This window comes from Bos mutus, chromosome 4 (assembly GCF_027580195.1).
Source record: "Bos mutus isolate GX-2022 chromosome 4, NWIPB_WYAK_1.1, whole genome shotgun sequence".
In the NCBI taxonomy this organism is placed as follows: Eukaryota; Metazoa; Chordata; class Mammalia; order Artiodactyla; family Bovidae; genus Bos; species Bos mutus.
Genome location: NC_091620.1, coordinates 75023998 through 75045226, shown reverse-complemented (window position 1 = coordinate 75045226; position 21229 = coordinate 75023998). Strand labels below are relative to the sequence as shown.

General features: G+C 39.9%; 1 protein-coding gene across 2 annotated transcripts in view; it reads left to right on the top strand.

Moving 5' to 3' along the window:
* The window catches only part of FAM185A (family with sequence similarity 185 member A), an 83775-nt gene that overhangs the window by 19838 nt on the left and 42708 nt on the right, over nt 1-21229 (top strand). For both annotated transcript variants that reach the window (XM_070369667.1, XM_005895265.3), the window contains exon 5: nt 18192-18233. In XM_070369667.1, coding sequence (XP_070225768.1) covers nt 18192-18233 — 42 coding nt within the window. The remainder of the gene's footprint in view (nt 1-18191; nt 18234-21229) is intronic.

Sequence of the window (21229 nt, the reverse complement as noted above, 5' to 3'; positions counted from 1 at the left end):
TGGGTTGTTTAATCAGACTTGCATCCTCTTTCAGACTTTGTCTCTGATTGGATTTTTGAAAGGAGACTATAAGATGGAAATGAAGAGTGTAGCAGATTTACCAGGGAGGCCTCTGGGACCCAATGCCATACTAAGGAAGAAAGCCTAGTTTCCACAGGAGAGATTAAACTTGATGAGTCTCAGCAACCCCAAAGGATGCTATGAAGCTGAGATGGTCCTCAGAATTGTTTCAGGTTGGGATGAGGGGAGGTGGACCTTTATGTCCCCAGTCCTAAGATGCAGGCTGCCCCAGAAGCAGTATGATCCTGTATCAAAATGGCTCTGTTCAGCTAAACCAGTTCCCTAAGCGGGCAGACCATTGAGGACTGTCTGCCAGCAGTATTCCCAGTAGATCAGAAAATAAGCCCTTCAGTTACAGAGGGGATTCTGGATGACAACGTACAGCATCCTCTACCTTTATTGATTCACACAATACCTTTATTGACCACCTACTGTGTGCCAGATTTTCAGGCCCCAGGGGTATGAAGTTGGGCAGGAGATGATCTCTATCTTTAAAGAACTCATAGTCTAGTGGGAGGATTGGGTGTCATCTTTCTTGTTTGTAATATTAGTAGAGCAGAAAGAAGTAGAAGGGAAAATTGATCCAGTTGCCACAGTACAAAAGGTTCCATTTGTACAAAGATTGTACAAATACAAAAGGTTGTTCAGCTCTGCTGTCTCTATCTAATCCTTGGCTCTCCCTCTACTTGGTTTTCCAGTGGTAGTCAGTATAAGAGAGAGAGAGATTTGAAAGAAACCATTTTTGTTTTTCAGTCACACCCAGTGCCTACCTACTTTTTAAGTCACCCTTCAGAGAGGCCCCAGTTTCTTGCCTTTCCCTTCTATGCCACACCTAGTTCCATCCTTGTCTCAAGGGATTATATGCACATGTTCCTTGAGTCTGGAGTGTGAGGATGGGATGGTATAGAAGAGTAGCCAATGTTCTAGCCCTACATCCTAATAAGTTTAAAGATAGAGTCATGACTGTGGGGAGGAAGTCCCTATGTTCTAGCTATTGGAGTTTAGTAGGGAGAGATACCTCCCAAGTGTCACCCTAAGCTGGAACACTAAATATATATTCCAGTGAATTCTTTGTTGTAAGTGGTGATGGTCATATAATGCAAATTAGATCCATATTTTGGTTGTATTTAAGTAAACTAGCTTGGGAATCTTTTATGGGAAAATAGATTGCTACTTCTAAACATCTTACAGAAAATAAACTCATAAGAATATATATATTCTAAGACCTGCCTCTTCAGGATTTGTTTAGTTTGGCTTCTTTTTCATACAGTAGATCTTTGTTTTTTAACTCCAACATACAGATGTTGTAAAAGCCTTTTATACCACAAACATCATAACAATAACTGTCTTCAGATATATGAATTTGGAGCCCTTGTGTCAGTAGGGGTGTGTGTGTGCACTAAATTGCTTCAGTTGTGTCTGAATCTTTGTGACCCTAGGGACCATAGCTTGCCAGACTCTTCTGTCCATGGAATTTTCCAGGCAAGAATATTAGAGTGGGTTTCCTTGCCCTCCTCCTGAGGATCTTCCTGACCCAGGGATCGAACCCATCTCTCTTATGTCTCCTGCATTGGCAGGCAGGTTCTTTACCACTACCACTGCCTGGGGTGCCCATCAGTAGGTGGGTGGCCGTTTGTGTGAAAGTGTGTTTAAACCAAACATTTATTGTGTGCTTCAGTGAGTCTGCTGCTTTTACTTGCTGGATAATTGGCTGTTTACAAATGAAGAATACAAAACTTAGAAATATCTAATTGTTTGCTCTCAGTTATAAGTTAATTAGTGGAAGAGCAAGTATTCAATCCAGATTTCTTGACTTTTAGGGAGATGTTTTAAAACAGTGTTTGTACATAGCCATAGTAAATTTCTTGATTGCAACCCAAATTCTGTCATCACTTTGAGGGCTTCCTGGGTTGCTCTACAGATGCTTCCTCTAGGCAAACAACACTATAACACAGATGCACTGCTTCAGCTAGGTTCTGAATTGTAAACTCCAGTTTCAGAATCATTTATTATTCCTTAAATGAGTTTTTGGTATTCCATAGAGTGTCTGGCAGGAGAAGGCAATGGCGACCCACTCCGGTACTCTTGCCTGGAAAATCCCATGGACAGAGGAGCCTGGTAAGCTGCAGTCTGTGGGGTCGCGAAGAGTTGGACACAACTGAGCAACTTCACTTTCACCTTTCACCTTCATGCACTGAAGAAGGAAATGGCAACCCACTCCAGTGTTCTTGCCTGGAGGATTCCAGGGAGAGGGGAGCCTGGTGGGCTGCCGTCTATGGCGTTGCACAGAGTCGGACACGACTGAATCGACTTAGCAGCAGCAGCAGCAGTGTGTCTGGGTTCAGCTTAGCTCCATGGAGCCATTCAGGTCTTCAGTTCATTCTATAAAAGTGTTGCTGCTATCTTCAGTGTGTGGCTTCGAAGGGTTCCTTCCATAAAGGAACAGGGAGCTTGAAATTTATTTTTTGTCTATGATTTCTTTTTGTTCATATCAGATCAGATCAGATCAGTCACTCAGTCGTGTCCGACTCTTTGCGACCCCATGAATCACAGCACGCCAGGCCTCCCTGTCCATCATCAACTCCCGGAGTTCACCCAGGCTAATGTCCATCGAGTCAGTGATGCCATCCAGTCATCTCATCCTCTGTCGTCCCCTTCTCCTCCTGTCCCGAATCCCTCCCAGCATCAGAGTCTTTTAAAATGAGTCAACTCTTCACATGAGGTGGCCAAAGTACTGGAGTTTCAGCTTTAGCATCATTCCTTCCAAAGAAATCCCAGGGCTGATCTCCTTCAGAATGGACTGATTGGATCTCCTTGCAGTCCAAGGGACTCTCAAGAGTCTTCTCCAACACCACAGTTCAAAGCATCAATTCTTCAGCACTCAACCTTCTTCACAGTCCAACTCTAACATCCATACATGACCACAGGAAAAACCATAGCCTTGACTAGACAGACCTTTGTTGGCAAGGTAATGTCTCTGCTTTTTAATATGCTATCTAGGTTGGTCATAACTGCAAACCAGTACTGTTGAATACTTAAAAGAGGATGCTCAGTAATGAAGAAAGGGAAAATGAAAGGAGTAATAAGTCTTTCCTGGCCTTGCAGATTGACTCCTATATGTAGAGAAAAAAAAAAAAATCTATCTTAAATGTTTTTTGAAGTGAAAATTTTAAGCATAGCTAGCTGTATTTTCTCGATAAGAAAATGAGTTATTTAATAAACTAGTATTATTTACTATTTGTAATGTTGCTGCTGCTGCTAAGTCGCTTCAGTCATGTCCAACTCTGTGCAACCCCATGGACGGCAGCCCACCAGGCTCCCCCGTCCCTGGGACTATACAGGCAAGAACACTGGAATGGGTTGCCAGTTCCTTCTCCAATGCATGAAAGTGAAAAGTGAAAGTGAAGTCACTCAGTCGTGTCCAACTCTTATCGACCCCATGGACTGCAGCCTACCAGACTCCTACATCCATGGGAGTTTCCAAGGAAGAGTACTGGAGTGGGTTGCCATTGCCTTCTCCATTTGTAATGTTGAATACTGCACAATTGCACTCATCTCACATGGCAGCAAAGTAATGCTCAAAATTCTCCAAGCCAGGCTTCAGCAATATGTGAACCGTGAACTTCCAGAGTTCAAGCTGGATTTAGAAAAGGCAGAGGAACCAGAGATCAAATTGCCAACATCTGTTGGATCATCGAAAAAGCAGGAGAGTTCCAGAAAAACATCTATTTCTGCTTTATCGACTATGCCAAGCCTTTGACTGTGTGGATCACAACAAACTGTGGAAAATTCTGAAAGAGATGGGAATACCAGACCACCTGGCCTTTCTCCTGAAAAATCTGTATGCAGGTCAAGAAGCACCAGTTAGAACTAGGCATGGAACAACAGACTGGTTCCAAATCGGGAAAGGAGTACATCAAGGCTGTATACCATCACCAGCTTATTGAACTTATATGCAGAGTACATCATGAGAAATGCCAGGCTGGATGAAGCACAAGCTGGAATCAAGATTGCTGGTAGAAATACCAATAACCTCAGATATGCAGATGATACCACCTTTATGTCAGAAAATGAAGAAGAACTAAAGAGCCTCTAGATGAAAGTGAAAGAGGAGAGTGAAAAAGTTGACTTAAAAGTCAACATTCAGGAAACTAAGATCATGGCATCTGGTCTCATCACTTCATGGCAAATAGATGGGGAAACAATAGAAACAGTGACAGACTTTATTTTGGGGGACTCCAAAATCACTGCAGGTAGTGACTGCAGCCATGAAATTAAAAGACGCTTGCTCCTTGGAAGAAAAGTTATAACCAACCTAGACATCATATTAAAAAGCAGAGACATTGCTTTGCCAACAAAAGTCCATCTAGTCAAAGCTATGGTTTTTCCAGTAGTCATGTATGGATGTGATAGTTGGACTATAAAGAAAGCTGAGCACTGAAGAATTGATGCTTTTGAACTGTGGTGTTGGAGAAGACTCTTGAGAGTCTCTTGGACTGCAAGGAGATCCAACCAGTCCATCCTAAAGGAAATCAGTCCTAAATAGTCACTGGAAGGACTGATGCTGAAGTTGAAACTCCAATACTTTGGCTACCTGGTGCGTAGAACTGACTCACTGGAAAAGACCCTGATGCTGGGAAAGATTGAAGGCAGGAGAAGGAGGAGATGACACAGGATGAGATGGTTGGATGGCATCACCAACTCAATGGACATGAGTTTGAGTAAACTCTGGGAGTTGGTGATAGACAGGGAGGCCTGGCATGCTGCCGTCCATGGGGTCGCAGAGTTGGACCTGATTGAGCGACTGAACTGAACTGAATGTTGAATCACATATATTAAGTATGTATGCCTTCTAATACAGAAGAAACTAGTGTATTCATTGATTCAACAAAAATTCCCTAATGTTCTGTCACTGAGAATTTAGTGGGAGAATAAGTACTTGAGTAGTTTGTGTTCAGATGTAAAATTTTATGACAGTTTACTATCTTTTGATTTTCTTCTAAGTTATCAAAACTTAGATTCTTTGTAAAGTGTAGTTTGTTGTATTCTGCTATTTGAATATTTGTGATTTTTAAAGAATTCTGTATTTATATGTATTCTCAGTTCAGTTCAGTTCAGTCACTCAGTCGTGTCCGACTCTTTGCGACCCCATAAATCTCAGCACTGCAGGATTCCCTGTCCATCACCAACTCCCGGAGTTCACTCAGACTCATGTCCATCGAGTCAGTGATGTCATTCAGTCATCTCATTCTCTGTCATTCCCTTCTCCTCCTGCCCCGAATCCCTCCCAGCATCAGAGTCTTTTAAAATGAGTCAACTCTTCCCATGAGGTGGCCAAAGTATTAGAGTTTCAGCTTTAGCATCATTCCTTCCAAAGAAATCCCAGGGCCGATCTCCTTCAGAATGGACTGGTTGGGTCTCCTTGCAGTCCAAGGGACTCTCAAGAGTCTTCTCCAACACCACAGTTCAAAAGCATCAATTCTTCGGCACTCAGTTTTCTTCACAGTCCAACTCTCACATCCATACATGACCACTGAAAAACCATAGCCTTGACTAGACGGACCTTTGTTGGCAAAGTAATGTCTCTGCTTTTGAATATGCTATCTAGGTTGGTCATAACTTTCCTTCCAAGGAGTAAGCATCTTTTAATTTCATGGCTGCTGTCCCCATCTGCCATGATTTTGGAGCCCAGAAAAATAAAGTCTGACACTGTTTCCACTGTTTCCCCATCTATTTCCCATGAAGTGATGGGCCCAGATGCCATGATCTTTGTTTTCTGAATGTTGAGTTTTAAGCCAACTTTTTCACTCTCCTCTTTCACCTTCAACAAGAGGCTTTTTAGTTCCTCTTCACTTTCTGCCATAAGGTTGGTGTCATCTGCATATCTGAGGTTATTGATATTTCTCCCAGCAATCTTGATTCCAGCTTGTGCTTCTTCCAGCCCAGCATTTCTCATGAAGCACTCTGCATATAAGTTAAATAAGCAGGGTGACAATATACAGTCTTGACATACTCCTTTTCCTGTTTGGAACCAGTTTGTTGTTCCATGTCCAGTTCTAACTGTTGCTTCCTGACCTGCATATAGGTTTCTCAAGAGGCAGGTCAGGTGGTCTGGTATTCCTATCTCTTTCAGAATGTTCCACAGTTTATTGTGATCCACACAGTCAAAGGCTTTGGCATAGTCAATAAAGCAGAAATAGATGTTTTTCTGGAACTCTCTTGCTTTTTCCATGATCCAGCTGGTGTTGGCAATATGGTCTCTGGTTCCTCTGCCTTTTCTAAAACCAGCTTGAACAACTGGAAGTTCACGGTTCACATATTGCTGAAGCCTGGCTTGGAGAATTTTGAGCATTACTTTACTAGCATGTGAGATGAGTGCAATTGTGTGGTAGTTTGAGCATTCTTTGGTATTGCCTTTCTTTGGGATTGGAATGAAAACAGACCTTTTCCAGTCCTGTGGCCACTGCTGAGTTTTCCAAATTTGCTGGCATATTGAGTGCAGCACTTTCACAGCATCATCTCTCAGGATTTGAAATAGCTAAACTGGAATTCCATCACCTCCACTAGCTTTGTTCGTAGTGATGCTTTCTAAGGCCCACTTAACTTCACTTTCCAGGATATCTGGCTCTAGGTGAGTGATCACACCATCGTGATTATCTTGGTCGTGAAGCTCTTTTTTGTACAGTTCTTCTGTGTATTCCTGCCACCTCTTCTTAGTATCTTCTGCTTCTGTTAGGTCCATACCATTTCTGTCCTTTATCGAGCCCATCTTTGCATGAAATGTTCCCTTGGTATCTCTGATTTTCTTGAAGAGATCTCTAGTCTTTCCCATTCTGTTGTTTTCCTCTATTTCTTTGCATTGATCACTGAAGCAGGCTTTCTTATCTCTTCTTGCTATTCTTTGGAACTCTGCATTCAGATGCTTATATCTTTCCTTTTCTCCTTTGCTTTTCACTTCTCTTCTTTTCACAGCTATTTGTAAGGCCTCCCCGGACAGCCATTTTGCTTTTTGGCATTTCTTTTCCATGGGGATGGTCTTGATCCCTGTCTCCTGTACAATGTCACGAACCTCAGTCCATAGTTCATCAGGCACTCTGTCTATCAGATCCAGTCCCTTAAGTCTATTTCTCACTTCTACTGTATAATCATAAGGGATTTGCTTTAGATCATACCTGAATGGTCTAGTGGTTTTCCCTACATTCTTCAATTTCAGTCTGAATTTGGCAATAAGGAGTTCATGATCTGAGCCGCAGTCAGTTTCTGGTCTTGTTTTTGTTGACTGTATAGAGCTTCTCCATCTTTGGCTGCAAAGAATATAATCAATCTGATTTCAGTGTTGACCATCTGGTGATGTCCATGTGTAGAGTCTTCTCTTGTGTTGTTGGAAGAGGGTGTTTGCTATGACCAGTGCATTTTCTTGGCAAAACTCTATTAGTCTTTGCCTTGCTTAATTCCATATTTCAAGGCCAAATTTACCTGTTAGTCCATTTGTTTCTTGACTTCCTACTTTTGCATTCCAGTCCCCTATAATGAAAAGGACATCTTTTGGGGGTTACTTCTAAAAGGTCTTGTAGGTCTTCATAGAACCGTTCAGCTTCAGCTACTTCAGCATTATTGGTTGGGGCATAGACTTGGATTACTGTGATATTGAATGGTTTGCCTTGGAAACGAACAGAGATCATTCTGTCATTTTTGAGATTGCATCCAAGTACTGCATTTCGAACTCTTTTGTTGACCATGATGGCTACTCCATTTCTTCTGAGGGATTCCTGCCTGCAGTAGTAGATATAATGGTCATCTGAGTTAAATTCACCCATTCCAGTCCATTTTAGTTCACTCATTTCCTAGAATGTTGATGTTTACTCTTGCCATCTCTTGTTTGACCACTTCCAATTTGCCTTGATTCATGGACCTGACGTTCCAGGTTCCTATGCAGTATTGCTCTTCACAGCATCAGACTTTGCGTCTATCACCAGTCACATCCACAACTGGGTATTGTTTTTGCTTTTGCTCCATCCCTTCATTCTTTCTGGAGTTATTTCTCCACTGATCTCCAGTAGCATATTGGGCACCTACTGACCCGGGGAGTTCCTCTTTCAGTATCCTATCATTTTGCCTTTTCATACTGTTCATGGGGATCTCAAGGCAAGAATACTGAAGTGGTTTGCCATTCCCTTCTCCAGTGTACCACATTCTGTCAGACCTCTCCACCATGACCCGCCCATCTTGGGTGGCCCCACGGGCATGGCTTAGTTTCATTGAGTTAGACAAGGCTGTTGTCCTATTTTTAGAATATTTATAAATGTATAGGATCCTGATTCAGGAAGAAAAGCGTCCTTGAAATGGTTTGCTGGGATTGATTTTACTTAGAATTTAAATTAAAAAATTGGGTTTAATATATAGGAGTACTCATGACAGTCATTTTAGTGTTTTATATTTAACTTATGTTATTTTTTGGAATAAATGATTAATGAATAAAACTATTTAAAATATTTAAATTCTCTAACTTAGGATCTTATTTTAGGCTCTTTGGGAACATACATTAATAAATTGATGACTGTTAGTTCCCATTTTTCTGTACTTCAGAAGTCCTTTGTTGCCAAAAGATTTAGCAATATATACATGCTAAATGCTTTCTTAAATAACTTTGGATTTTAGAAACTTTCACAAAAGTAAAAGTTACATAAACTATGCAAATACAATTGATAATTTTGATAGCACTCAAAACTTCATAAAGAAGTGTTTCAGTTTTCTCTAAGAAGAACATATAAGCTCTGGTAAATTTATAAATCTGCCTTATGAATTTAGAAAGTCAGAAATACAAAATTCTAAAGGAAAGAAACTCTTATTGGATTTAATGGGATTCTTCATAAGCTTATGAAAATGCTTTGTTCTAATTTTAGTGTTTATTCTTAAGTTCATTAAGTTTGATTGTCATTTGACACATAATTTATGTTAATATTGAGTCTGGACACTTAAAACATTTTTATAGGAAGTTATAGCTTCCTTTGTGGTACAGATAGCATAGATTTTTTCTTTTCACGATTTAGACATGTGATAAATATGCTGCTATTCCATGCAGTGTTTGGACTCCACTCATTTCCTTGGAGGGACTGGACTCCTTCCTTAGAGGTGATAATGCCATTTTCAGTGTATGGCCTCCAAGCTTCCACTAAAGGAAGAGAGATCATAGAGGATCATGTGAGAAATTTGTTAGCCAGAATGTTTTAAAATGACTTTAACTACAGAAGTCTGAGATAAAGAGCTTAGTGTGTTCTAAGGAAGGAGAAAGGCACACAAGTATTAGTGGGTACTGGCATCTGTGTCACATCTTGTATTTATAATTTTTGTTCAGTCGCTAAGTCACATCTGACTCCTTGTGAACTGCAACATGCAAGGCTCCCCTGTCCTTCACTATCACCCAGGTTCATATCCGTTGAGTCGTTGGTGCTGTCTAACCATCTCGTCCTCTGGTGTCCTCTTCTGTTGCCTTCAGTCTTTACGAGCATCAGGGTCTTTTCTAATGAATCGTCTCTTCATGTCAGATGGCCAGAGCATTGGAGCTTCAGCTTCAGCATGTGTCCCTCCATTGACTGTTCAGGGTTGATTTCCTTAAGGACTGACTGGCTTGATCTCCTGGCAGTCCAAGGGACTCTCAAGAGTCTTCTCCAGCACCAAATTTGAAAGCATCAGTATTTAAAATTGCTCTTTCTCAAATGTCTGTGAGTTCTTCCTTTTTTACACACCCACTTGGTATTCTTCAGCATTTCATCCTGTTTCATTGTTCTTTCAGTTCTTTCTTTTCCTTGGACATCTTATACACTTTTGATTCTCAACTACCAATGTATTCCAATAATTCAAATTTGTATCTCTAGCCCTGACTTCCAACTTACACATCCATCTGCTTAGTAGGCATAGCCATTTGGGTCTTTATAGTCTTCTCTGATGACTTCATGTTTCTAACTTCTTTTCTCCTATTTTCCCAGCCCCCATCCCCAACCTCATCCATAATGTATTCCTCTTCTTTTATTTCCATTTGCAGATTCTAATATTACCATGTACATTATTTCCCAAGCTAGAAATCCAGAAGTAATCCTGAATTTCTGTCACCTTCCACATTTAGTCAACACCAAGTTTAGATAGGTTTTAGGTGGCTCAATGGTAAAGAATCCGCCTACCATTGCAGGAGATGCAGGAGACACAGGTTTGGTCCCTGGGTTGGGAAGTTCTTTTAGAGGAGGAAATGGCAGCCCACTCAGTATTCTTGCCTGGAGAATCCCATGGAAAGAGGAACCTGGCAGGTATAGTCCATGGGTTTGCAAAGAGTCGAACATGACTGAGCTGCACGAGCACAATCACCTAAATATTTCTTTCAATCTTTTGTTCAAAATTTCTACTCTTCTAATTAAGATTCTTGTCAGCTCTTGCCTCACCTCTATAAGCAATAAATTTGCTTCCAGTCTTGCCTTCTTCAAATTCATTGTCCTAACTATTGTGTGAAAGTGCAAGTGCTAGTCGCTCAGTCACGTCCAACTCTTTGCCACCCCATGGACTTTACAGTCCATGGAATTCTCCAGGCCAGAATACTGGAGTGCATAGCCTTTCCCTTCTCCAGGGGATTTTCCCAACCCAGGGCTCGAACCCAGGTCTCCCACATTGCAGGTGGATTCTTTATCAGTTGAGCCACCAGGGAAGCCCAGCAATACTGGAGTGGGTAGCCTATCCCTTCTCCAGCGGATCTTCCTGACCCAGGAATCAACCAGGGTCTCCTGCATTGCAGGTGGATTCTTTACCAACTGAGCCATTAGGGAACTATTATATGGTTGTTTATTAGAAAAGCACATTGAACATGGCATTGTCTTACCCAAATCCCTTCCTACTCAGTGACTTAGCTAACTTACTACCTTTTTTTGACCTTGTGCTTTGTGTTCTAGAATTACACAATCTCTTACTTCTTCCTGTATACATTCATACCCGTTTTATACTTCTGAGTTTTTGATCAGAGCCCTTGATCATACTGATCGGTTACAGTGTTTCTAAAATGTTTTTCCCGGCTTTCTTTATCTCATTTACTTTTAGTAATCTTTTCATACTCAGCTAAAGGAGACTTTCTCCATTTCTGGCCTTCCATTGACCCATAAATTCTTGCCTGATTATAAACTCCTCAATAGCAGGGATCATGTTTTATTTACCTCTATATGCTTTGCATTTAGCCATGTGCTTGCAAAGTAGAAAATTCTTTCTGCTCCCCCAATCTTCCCCTTAAAAAAGAAGCACAAAAAGGATTTAACCTTTATGGATATTTTATTTCTTTGTTTGGATAATGAGAGTATGTGTGCTGTTTTTATTAAAATCACATTTATTTTAGTGAAGAAAAATAAACTATTTGCCTTTAAATTGATAGCTAATTCTTCCTCTGATCCTTTTAGAATGAAGAGTGGCTAGTTAAGGAGAACTGTTTATTTTCTCAAACATTGGGTTTTGTGGAAAAATTAAATAACTTGAAAGAAGAGTAAGCATACATAATTATTACAGATCATGTGGCATCTGCTTTATTGATAGGAGATCTTTTACAAAGATCTACTCCTCTCAGATAGTTGATTTGTTTATTGTTTTCACCGTCTGGTGATGGAAAAAGGTAAAACCAAATTACAGAAAACTGCTAGTAATGTCCATTCAGTTGATCTGTGTGTTTTAAAATACTCTGTCTTCTTCCACAAAGTATTTGAGATAAGAGTTCCATGTTGTGTATTTTAATGACCTTGGAATATTTCTGTTTAGGGTAGAGATTTTCTAAACAGTTTGATGAGTTGAAAATATTTTTTTTGTTTATTGTTTTAAAAGTCCTTTAGCACTAACAAAAATATTTTGATATATTCCTTATATTTACAGATAGTCTTTATTTCCATAGTTTTATTATTCCTTTATGCTTTTCCTGTACAGAACTCTAACATTCAAGAGAGATGTAGTTTGAGACTGTATAGATTCTGCTATAATTTAACTGACTTCCCTGGTGGCTCAGATGGTAGAGAGTCTGCCTACAATGCGGGAGACCCGAATTCAATCCCTGAGTCAGGAAGATCTCCTGGAGAAGGAAATGGCAACCCACTCCAGTATTCTTGCCTGGAAAATCCCATGGACAGAGGGGCCTGGTAGGCTACAGTCCATGAGGTCGCAAAGAGTCAGACAAGACTGAGTGACTTCACTTTATAATTTAACTAGTCCTTTTTTTTTTTTTTTTTTAAATGAAACAAACTTTTTTTTTGGCTCTAAAACCATTGTTTTCTTGATCACTTTTATCACGCTCACTACTGACTGACTTTTTGAAAAAGACCACATTTTCTATTTTTGTTTTAAAAAGTAAATTTTTGCTGCATTCATTGGAGACTAGTTTAGTAAAGCTCCTTTTGTCTTGCTGAATGGCTGAACTCACTAACTAAATGACTGACTATAGAACTATGTCAGTTTTTTTATTGTTGTTGTTTTACCAATAGTTAAAATCACAAATATCAGAAGTCTGCTTTATCTTATTTTTAAGGTGTTCATAAGGTGAAAACAGTAAAGAGAATTCTGAATGTCTGACACTAGCTTAATCTTCCTAAAGATTAGGAAGGAATGAATACTAGATAGTTTTCTTGTGTTCTTCTCATCTTGAAATTCTTTGACTCCTTTGGTATAGGACAAAGTCAGTAGACTAAACACTCTATGATTCTTCTGCAAATTTGTTTTTACCTGTTTTTCCAAACTAAATTTGAACATAGGTTCAAAAAATAATAGTATTTACTATGTACAGGGCAATATGCTAAGCTCTCAAAATATAATGCTAAGTAAGAAACACTTAATCCCTGTCCTCGTAGACTGGCCTAATTGCTCTAACTTAACTGATGAGCATGATTTAAATATAGCATGGGTAGTTACACCTTTTTACCTTTGCTTGCATACTTTTTCAACAAAATCGTTATCCCTCAGCATCAAATTTTACTCATATTTCAAACATAGACTCTGATGAAATCTCCAATATGATTCTCTCCCTGTTCATGCCACATCATTTTAGTCTGCTTCCTCGGAATGGTTATGGAACCTAATACATACTATTCAGTTACAACATTAACTTAAAATTATTAATAAACACTCATTTTTAACTTTTCATGTATGTATATCCCTAGATAGCCTATAAGGTTTTGAATGGCCAGTCTATCCTCTGCACCCCCTGCAAGTGATTTGTGTCCTTCCCACATACAAAATACACTCCCTTCCTTTCAAGGTTCCCAGAGTCTCATCCTATTGCATATCTGCTCAGAGTCCAGAATGTCTACACCAAAATCAGATCCATATGTAGATGAGCCTCCTCGGGTACAGTTGCTTAGGTCTAACTCCTCACGTATAGTTCTCAGTCTTAAGACCTGTTCTCTAACCTCCTCAACCCACACACACCACCTGCACACTAAGCATACAGTGATGGGATACACATAGGATAATTGCTATAGACTTTCCTGTTCAACGGGGAGAAAAATAAGGGGCACAAAGGAGTCATTGGTCCATAATGATTTTGAAATTTAGGTAGGAAAACATTAGAGGTTCTTTGATTAGATCTCATGGCCTTGTGATAATTCTTTAGGTTTCCAGGCTTTGCCCTCTGAGCTCTTGGTTTCTCCCTCTGAGTCATCCTTCCTTTTTCATGAAATGTAGCATGTGTTTGCAGCTGAGGAAGTTTCTTAGTCTGCTTCCTGCCAGCAGAATTTTGGGACTCCAGTGGTCTCATTTCACATTGTACTGTTACTGTCCCTTTTGGTCGAAGTTAGCAATGTGTTTGCTGATGTAATTCTCACAAATTTTGTCAGCCTTCTATGAATCACATTGGTGTTTATTCCATTAGATGAAGGCCACATCCAAGAATGTTTTCAAAATGTGGACTTCTGCAGAGAAATTAAGATATGGTTCTCGCAAGCTTTCTAGGAGACCTATTGCTTGATTGAGACGATCTGTGAGATACCCTCAGCTGGTTTAATGGACTTTTTGTACAGCTAAATTAATACTGTGAGGTATCACTCTTAATCTTTCTGGAATCTTGACAAAAGATTTTATAGTCAATCCATCAGTTTCATTTTTAGGCCATGTTCTGGCAGTACACTGAATTCAGACTTTGTGTCAAAGCTATTCTTAACTTTCTCATCTTTTGCCATCTTGAGAAGCTGAGAATTTTCAAAATGATTCTTGTCCTGATTGTTTTTTTAAACAATCGTTTCTTTAGTTTATCTTACTTTTTTTGCATTTTACTGACGCTACAAGAAAAAATAGGCAGCGCCTACAATACTTTGACTCTGCTTGGCCATCTTCTTAGCTAGATCATTCAGTTCATTAGGCACATTTCCTACTTTCCACATTACTGAATGTGATAGTGTTGCGAAGTTTCTAATACTGCTTAACAAAGATCTGCCTTCCTCCAGTTTCCAAAACACTTTTTTCATTTCCATTTAAGCTCTTATATGACAAGCGCTCAAAGTCCAGCTTTCTACTAACACACTGTTCAGGCAATTTAGGCTTTCTCTACCATGCTCCTAAAAATCCTTCCAACCTACGCCTACTGCCAATTTCCAAAGCTATTCCCATATTTTTAGTTATTTATTGTGGCATCACCCACGTCCAGCTTTCAACATCTTTTCTAGTTACCTCTTCCTTTGTAACATATTTAGCAGCTGAAAACAGCAAACACTTATTTTCTTATACTTTGGGTGGTCCAGAATCTGGGTATCACTTAACTGGGTCTTCTGCCTCAAGATCTCTTTTGAGGTTGTAGTCAAGGTATCAGGTGGGACCATGGGTTTATTTGAAGGTTCAGCCAAAAGTGAATCTGCTTCCTAGTTCACTCATGTTGTTGTTAGCAAGATTTAGTTCAGATTCTATTGGCTAGGGGCCTCTTTAGGTCCTTGGTCTTGGGCCTCTTTCATAAGGCAGTTAGACAACATGGCTAGCTGGTTTCCATTGCAGCAAAAGAGAGCTGGCAAGACAGATGCAAGAATCGTTTGTAACCTAGTCTTGAAAGTAACATCTCATTTGCCCTTATTCTCTTTGTTAAAAGCATCAGTAAGTCCAGCCTCCATATGAGTGAAGGAGCTCATACATAGGCATGAATACCAGGAGGCAGGAATCATTGGAAGCTATCTTAGCAGCTTTGTGATCCTTGGCCACTATTTGCATGTGAATCTGCATTTACTGGGTTTGAAAATTGGAAGAGTATCTAGAACACACCAGTGAAATAATATTTACTTAACTGTGTAACAGGAGTATCTGCACAGCCTTGTAAATTACTGAAACTGTAAATTACTGAAATAATTTTATAAGCTTAACTTCACACAAACCAAGTTTTACTCCTACACAAGTGTACCTCTTGTTCATATGCTCACATGAAGTATGATGAAATATGAACCTTTTAGAGAAATTTTTACAGTCAAAGCACGTTTAACTGTTGGACAAATGAATTAAGTGCCTCCTTTCTTTGTTTTCCTTTTTCCCAGGTACTGATACATGTCAGTATTTATGAGATACATGAAATGAAATAAATTATTTTATTCATCCTGATTAATTCTGAGACAAAATTTATTCTTTTACTCTTCTTTTGTTGTTTTCGTTCAGTTGTGCCTGACTCTTTATAACTCCATGGACTGTAGGTTCCCAGGCTCCCTGTCCTTCACTATCTCTCAGAGCATGCTCAAACTCATGTCCACTGAGTTGGTGATGCCATCCAACCATCTCATCCTCTGTCGCCCCCTTCTCCTCCTGCCCTCAGTCTTTCCCAGTTTCAGGGTCTTTTACAGTGAGTCAGCTCTTCGCATCAGGTGGCCAGAGTATTGGAGCTTCAGCTTCAGCATCAGTCCTTCCAATGAGCATTCAGGGTTGATTTACCTTAGGATTGACTGGTTTGATCTCCTTGCAGTCCAAGGGACTCTCAAGAGTCTTCTCCAGCACTACAGTTTGAAAGCATCAATTCTTCAGCATCGGCTTTCTTTATGGTCCAACTCACACATCCATACATAGCTACTGGAAAAACCATAGCTTTGACTAGACGGGCCTTTGTCAGCAAAGAGATGTCTCTGCTTTTGAATACATTTTCTAGGTTTGTTATAGCTTTTCTTCCAAGGAGCAGGCGTCTTTTAATTTCATGGCTGCAGTCAGTACCCACAGTGATTTTGGAGCCCAAGGAAAGAAAATCTGTCACTGTTTCCACTTTTTCCCCATCTGTCTGCCATGAAATGATGGGACTGGATGCCATGTTCTTAGTTTTTTGAATGTTGAGTTTTAAGCCAGCTTTTTTCACTCTCTTCTTTCATCCTCATTAAGAGGCCCTTTAGTTCCTCTTTGCTTTCTGCCATTAGAGTGGTATCAGCTACATGTCTGCTGCTGCTGCTGCTAAGTCGCTTCAGTCGTGTTCGACTCTGCGTGACTCCGTAGACGGCAGCCCACCAGGCTCCCCCATCCCTGGGATTCTCCAGGCAGGAACACTGGAGTGAGTTGCCATTTCCTTCTCCAATGCATGAAAGTGCAAAGTGAAAGTGAAGTCACTCAGTCCTGTCTGACTCTTAGTGACCCCATGGACTGCAGCCTACCAGGCCCCTCCATCCATGGAATTTTCCAGGCAAGAGTACTGGAGTGGGGTTCCACTGCGTATCTGAAGTTGTTGATATTTCTCCTGGCAGTCTTGATTCCAGGTTGTGATTCATCCAGCTCAGTATACCACATGATGTACTCTGCATATAAGGTAAATAAGCAGGGTGAGAATATACAGCCTTGACATATTCCTTTCCCAGTTTGGAACCAGTCTGTTGTTCCATGTCCAGCTCTAACTGTTGCTTCTTGACCTGCTTCACAGGTTTCCCAGGAGGCAGGTGAGATGGTCTGATATTTCATTTCTTTAAGAATTTTCCACAGTTTGTTGTGATCCATACAGTCAAAGACTTTAGTATAGTCTATGAAGCAGGAGTAGATGTTTTTCTGAAATTTTCTTGCTTTTTCTATGACAATTTGATCTCTGGTTCCTCTGCCCGTTCTAAACCCAGCTTGTATATCTGGAAGTTCTAGTTTCATGTACTGCTAAAGCCTGGCTTGGAGAATTTTGAGGATTACCTTGCTAGCATGAGAAGTGAGTGCAGTTGTATGGTAGTTTGAACATTCTTTGGCATTGCCCTTCTTCAAGACTGGAATGAAAACTGACCTTTTCCAGTCCTGTGGCCATTGCTGAGTTTTTCAAATTTGCTGACATATTGAGTGCAATACTTTAACAGCATCATCTTTTCGGATTTTAAATAGCATAGCTTCTTTTACTCTACTTGTTTCTTACCATTTTCTTTTTTTACTCCTTTTTTACTCTTCACTGTAGTTTTAGAATTATGATAGTGCAGTAAATATAGGTGGTATAACTCTATGAGTATCCCTTAAACACACGTGAAGAAAAATACTGCTGTTTTTGATGCTGGAGGAAGGCACTGGGAAGAATGGTTTCAGAGTCCTGTGTTTATCCTGGAAAATAGATTTTCATTGGAAGAAGGGAATATTTGAAGTTTTTTTTTCTTTGTTAGTCATATTTCAATTATTTATTATTCCTGTCCCAAGCCTTTTAAACTCTTGGCAGAAAAACCACTGAAATCTCACAGATAGGTTTGCCAAACTGGCCTGAAAAATAACAGTAATTACTTTTTTCCGTGGATTATTTTAGTGTTATTTGGTTCAAAACTTGGCTTTGTGTGGTCTGATAAATATTGTGATGTTTAGGTTGAAAATGCGTAGTCAGTAGTACATTTAAGTCCTTTTTTTTTTAACATTTTTTAACTTTTAGAAGAATCGTTATTTTTCTTCCATGTTTCCCAGGAAGTACAGGGGTTTGTTTTTTCAGTTGTGCTGTAGTAGATTAAGTTAGAGTGGAAGAAGAGAGTTTGTATAGATGCCTAAAGCTATTTATTTTGTAGTTGCGCATAAATCTCTGACTGGGAGTGTGATACTGAGAAAAATTGTGCATGACAATAATAATATTACTAAATAACCTTGTGGATATCTAACCATGTTTTAGAACATTATTAATACATTTCCTTTCTGGATTACCCCTAATGTGTAAAGCTGTCTTTTTCTCTCTTTTGCAGGTAATATAACATTACGAAGCAAGATGGGTAACATCACAGTAGGTATGTGCTAAGTGGTTGTTGGTAAATTTTGTATTCTTTTTAAAATAGCTATATTTGCGGTATTTTATTAGAGTACATAAAATCTACAATTTAGCCGATGAACCTAATAGTATCCTGATATACCAGTCAGATATAGGCAGACCCACTATATGAACTGAGGATGAGATGGTTGGATGGCATCACTGACTCAATGGGCATGAGTTTGAACAAACTCCGGGAGGTAGTGAAGGACAGGGAAGCCTGGTGTGCTGCAGTCCATGGGGTCACAAAGAGTCAGACATGACTTAGTGACTAAACAACAATAAATACATGAATGTGTGAAATTATTTCTAAAAGTTCATTGATTCATCATCCTATAAATTCTATATAATTATAGGTTTGCTATCAGTCAGAATACTGTTAGAATTCTAATTTCACCACTTTATATTCATGGAAAATTACCTAACTGCTCTATACCTAAGCTTCTACCTCTGAAAAAAATAGAAATAACAGTTCAGTTCAGTTCAGTTCAGTAGCTCAGTCGTGTCCAACTCTTTGCGACCCCATGAATCGCAGCACGCCAGGCCTCCCTGTCCATCACCAACTCCCGGAGTTAACTCAGACTCACATCCATCGAGTCAGTGATGCCATCCAGCCATCTCATCCTCTGTCGTCCCTTCTCCTCTTGCCCCCAATCCCTCCCAGCATCAGAATCTTTCCCAATGAGTCAACTGTTTGCATGAGGTGGCCAAAGTACTAGAGTTTCAGCTTTAGCGTCATTCCTTCCAAAGAAATCCCAGGGCTGATCTCCTTCAGAATGGACTGGTTGGATCTCCTTGCAAGAACACCATTTGATAGGTACTAACTGAGAAATAACAGTTAGTACCTATCAAATGGTGTTCTTGTAAAGATTAAATGAGATATTTAAGTACTTTAGCATAGCATCTGACATATGATCTGCTGCTAAGTCACTTCAGTCATGTCCGACTCTGTGCGACCCCATAGACGGCAGCTCACCAGGCTCCCCCGTCCCTGGGATTGCCCTGGCAAGAACACTGGAGTGGGCTGCCATTTCCTTCTCCAATGCATGAAAGTGAAAAGTGAAAGTGAAGTCGCTCAGTCGTGTCCGACCCTCAGCGACCCCATGGATTGCAGTCTACCAGGCTCCTCCGTCCATGGGATTTTCCCATGGCACTCCACTGGCAAGAGTACCGGAGTGGAGTGCCATTGGCTTCTCCCTGACATATGATAAGTACTCAGTAAATAATAGCCATTTTAATTATTGTTATTGTTCTAATCCTAAGCCAGAACTAACAGTGGCTAATGGTCCTTTAGACCTAATCACCATATGTGATGCTATGCCTATGGGAATAAAAGTTCAGATTCCCGGAAAGCTTAGATAGAGCTCTTCTCTATCCCTAGTTACACCTGCTTGCCTGTTAGGTGAAGGCAGTCTGAGCAATCTGAGCTCTAAGAGTGGTGGTTGATTTTTAGACCTTAGAACATAGGGGTCGTTGGTGGGAAACCAGGATCTTTGTTGAGGAGCTATGGCTTATTGCCAGTATGAATGCTCTGGCTTCCTGGTTTTGTCCTTTTGACATTTTACGTTTTCTTTTGTGTGTGTGCTAATTGAAATGGTAAATATACTCAATAATCCTTTTCACTATCACTTCTTGTGAATTCTCAGAATTAAGGTACACATCCCTTTTTAAGTTTTCTAGACATTGTAACCTTTATGTTCATTGAGGGATAAATAGAAGACAAAGGCTTCCTAAGTGATAGTTGTAAATCATTTTAACTGAAAACATGACAGGATTTACCTTTGTCCCAGAGAGAAATCAAAATTTACTGCTGACTCTTCAGGCCATTCCATCAGAGGGTGCATCTGGGGTTAGTAAGGAAAGTTTCTAGGGTGAAAAAAAGATACACTAGTAAAAAGCTGAGCTATCTGGGGGTGGAGAGAGTCCTAGACATGGGTAGAGTTTGTAGCAGTAAGGGAAGGGAAGGAAAGAAAGGGAATATTTCCAATTGGGAGACACAGTGAGTTTCACTGCCCACTAGCAGGCCCTTTAGGCAGATGAGAATTTGAGAAATACTTATTTGATAATGCTAGTATTATTGTTGGATGGAAATGTGGGAACATAAAGGGAAAACCCTTCTTTCTAAAATCGGAAATAAATGCATTATTACCCATACTGAAAAAGAACAGCAACAGCCAGGATGAAATGAACAGTAATTTACATCTTTGAAGATGGTTTCACTCTGTATAAATGATTAACCGTTTTAAGTTTTAAGGGCTTCCCTGGTAGTTCAGCTGGTAAAGAATCCTCCTGCAATGTGGGAGACCTGGGTTTGATCACTGGGTTGGAAAGATCCCCTGGAGAAGGGAAAGGCTACCCACTCCAGTATTCTGGCCTGGAGAATTCCATGGACTGTAAAGTCCATGGGGTAGCAAACAGTTGGATACAACTGAGTGACTTACACACACACACACACACACACACACACAAACTAATCTGGATGGGGGTAGGAAGAGTGGGTAGTGTCTTTCTCTTTCTTCTTTCATTTTATTATCTATAAGACAGTAAGCCACAATGTTTTAACCTTAATAATAGTGTTCATTTCTTAAATTCCTTTAATTCTTTGAATATCTCTATTAAGACTTTGGAAGAAAGTATAAATTATGTCACTGTTTATATTGGTCTTAAAATTCTGTTAGCATTTGAAGACAGCCCTGGATATGGCAAAAACTAGTCCACATATATTTACCAAGTGCCCGCTCCATACCAGGAGCTCATGTAGATACTGGGGAATATGTTGGTCAAAAGATATTGTCTTCATGTTCACCTTTGGGCTGAGAAGAAAGATAATAAGTATGTGAATAACAAAAGATAATTTCACATAGTGTAATGAATAAATAAGAGAGGGTAATGTAATAGAGCAGAAAGAAAGCTGCTTTGTTCAGTAATCAAGGAGAGTCTGGAGAAGAGATACTTGAATTAAGGTCAGAATAATGG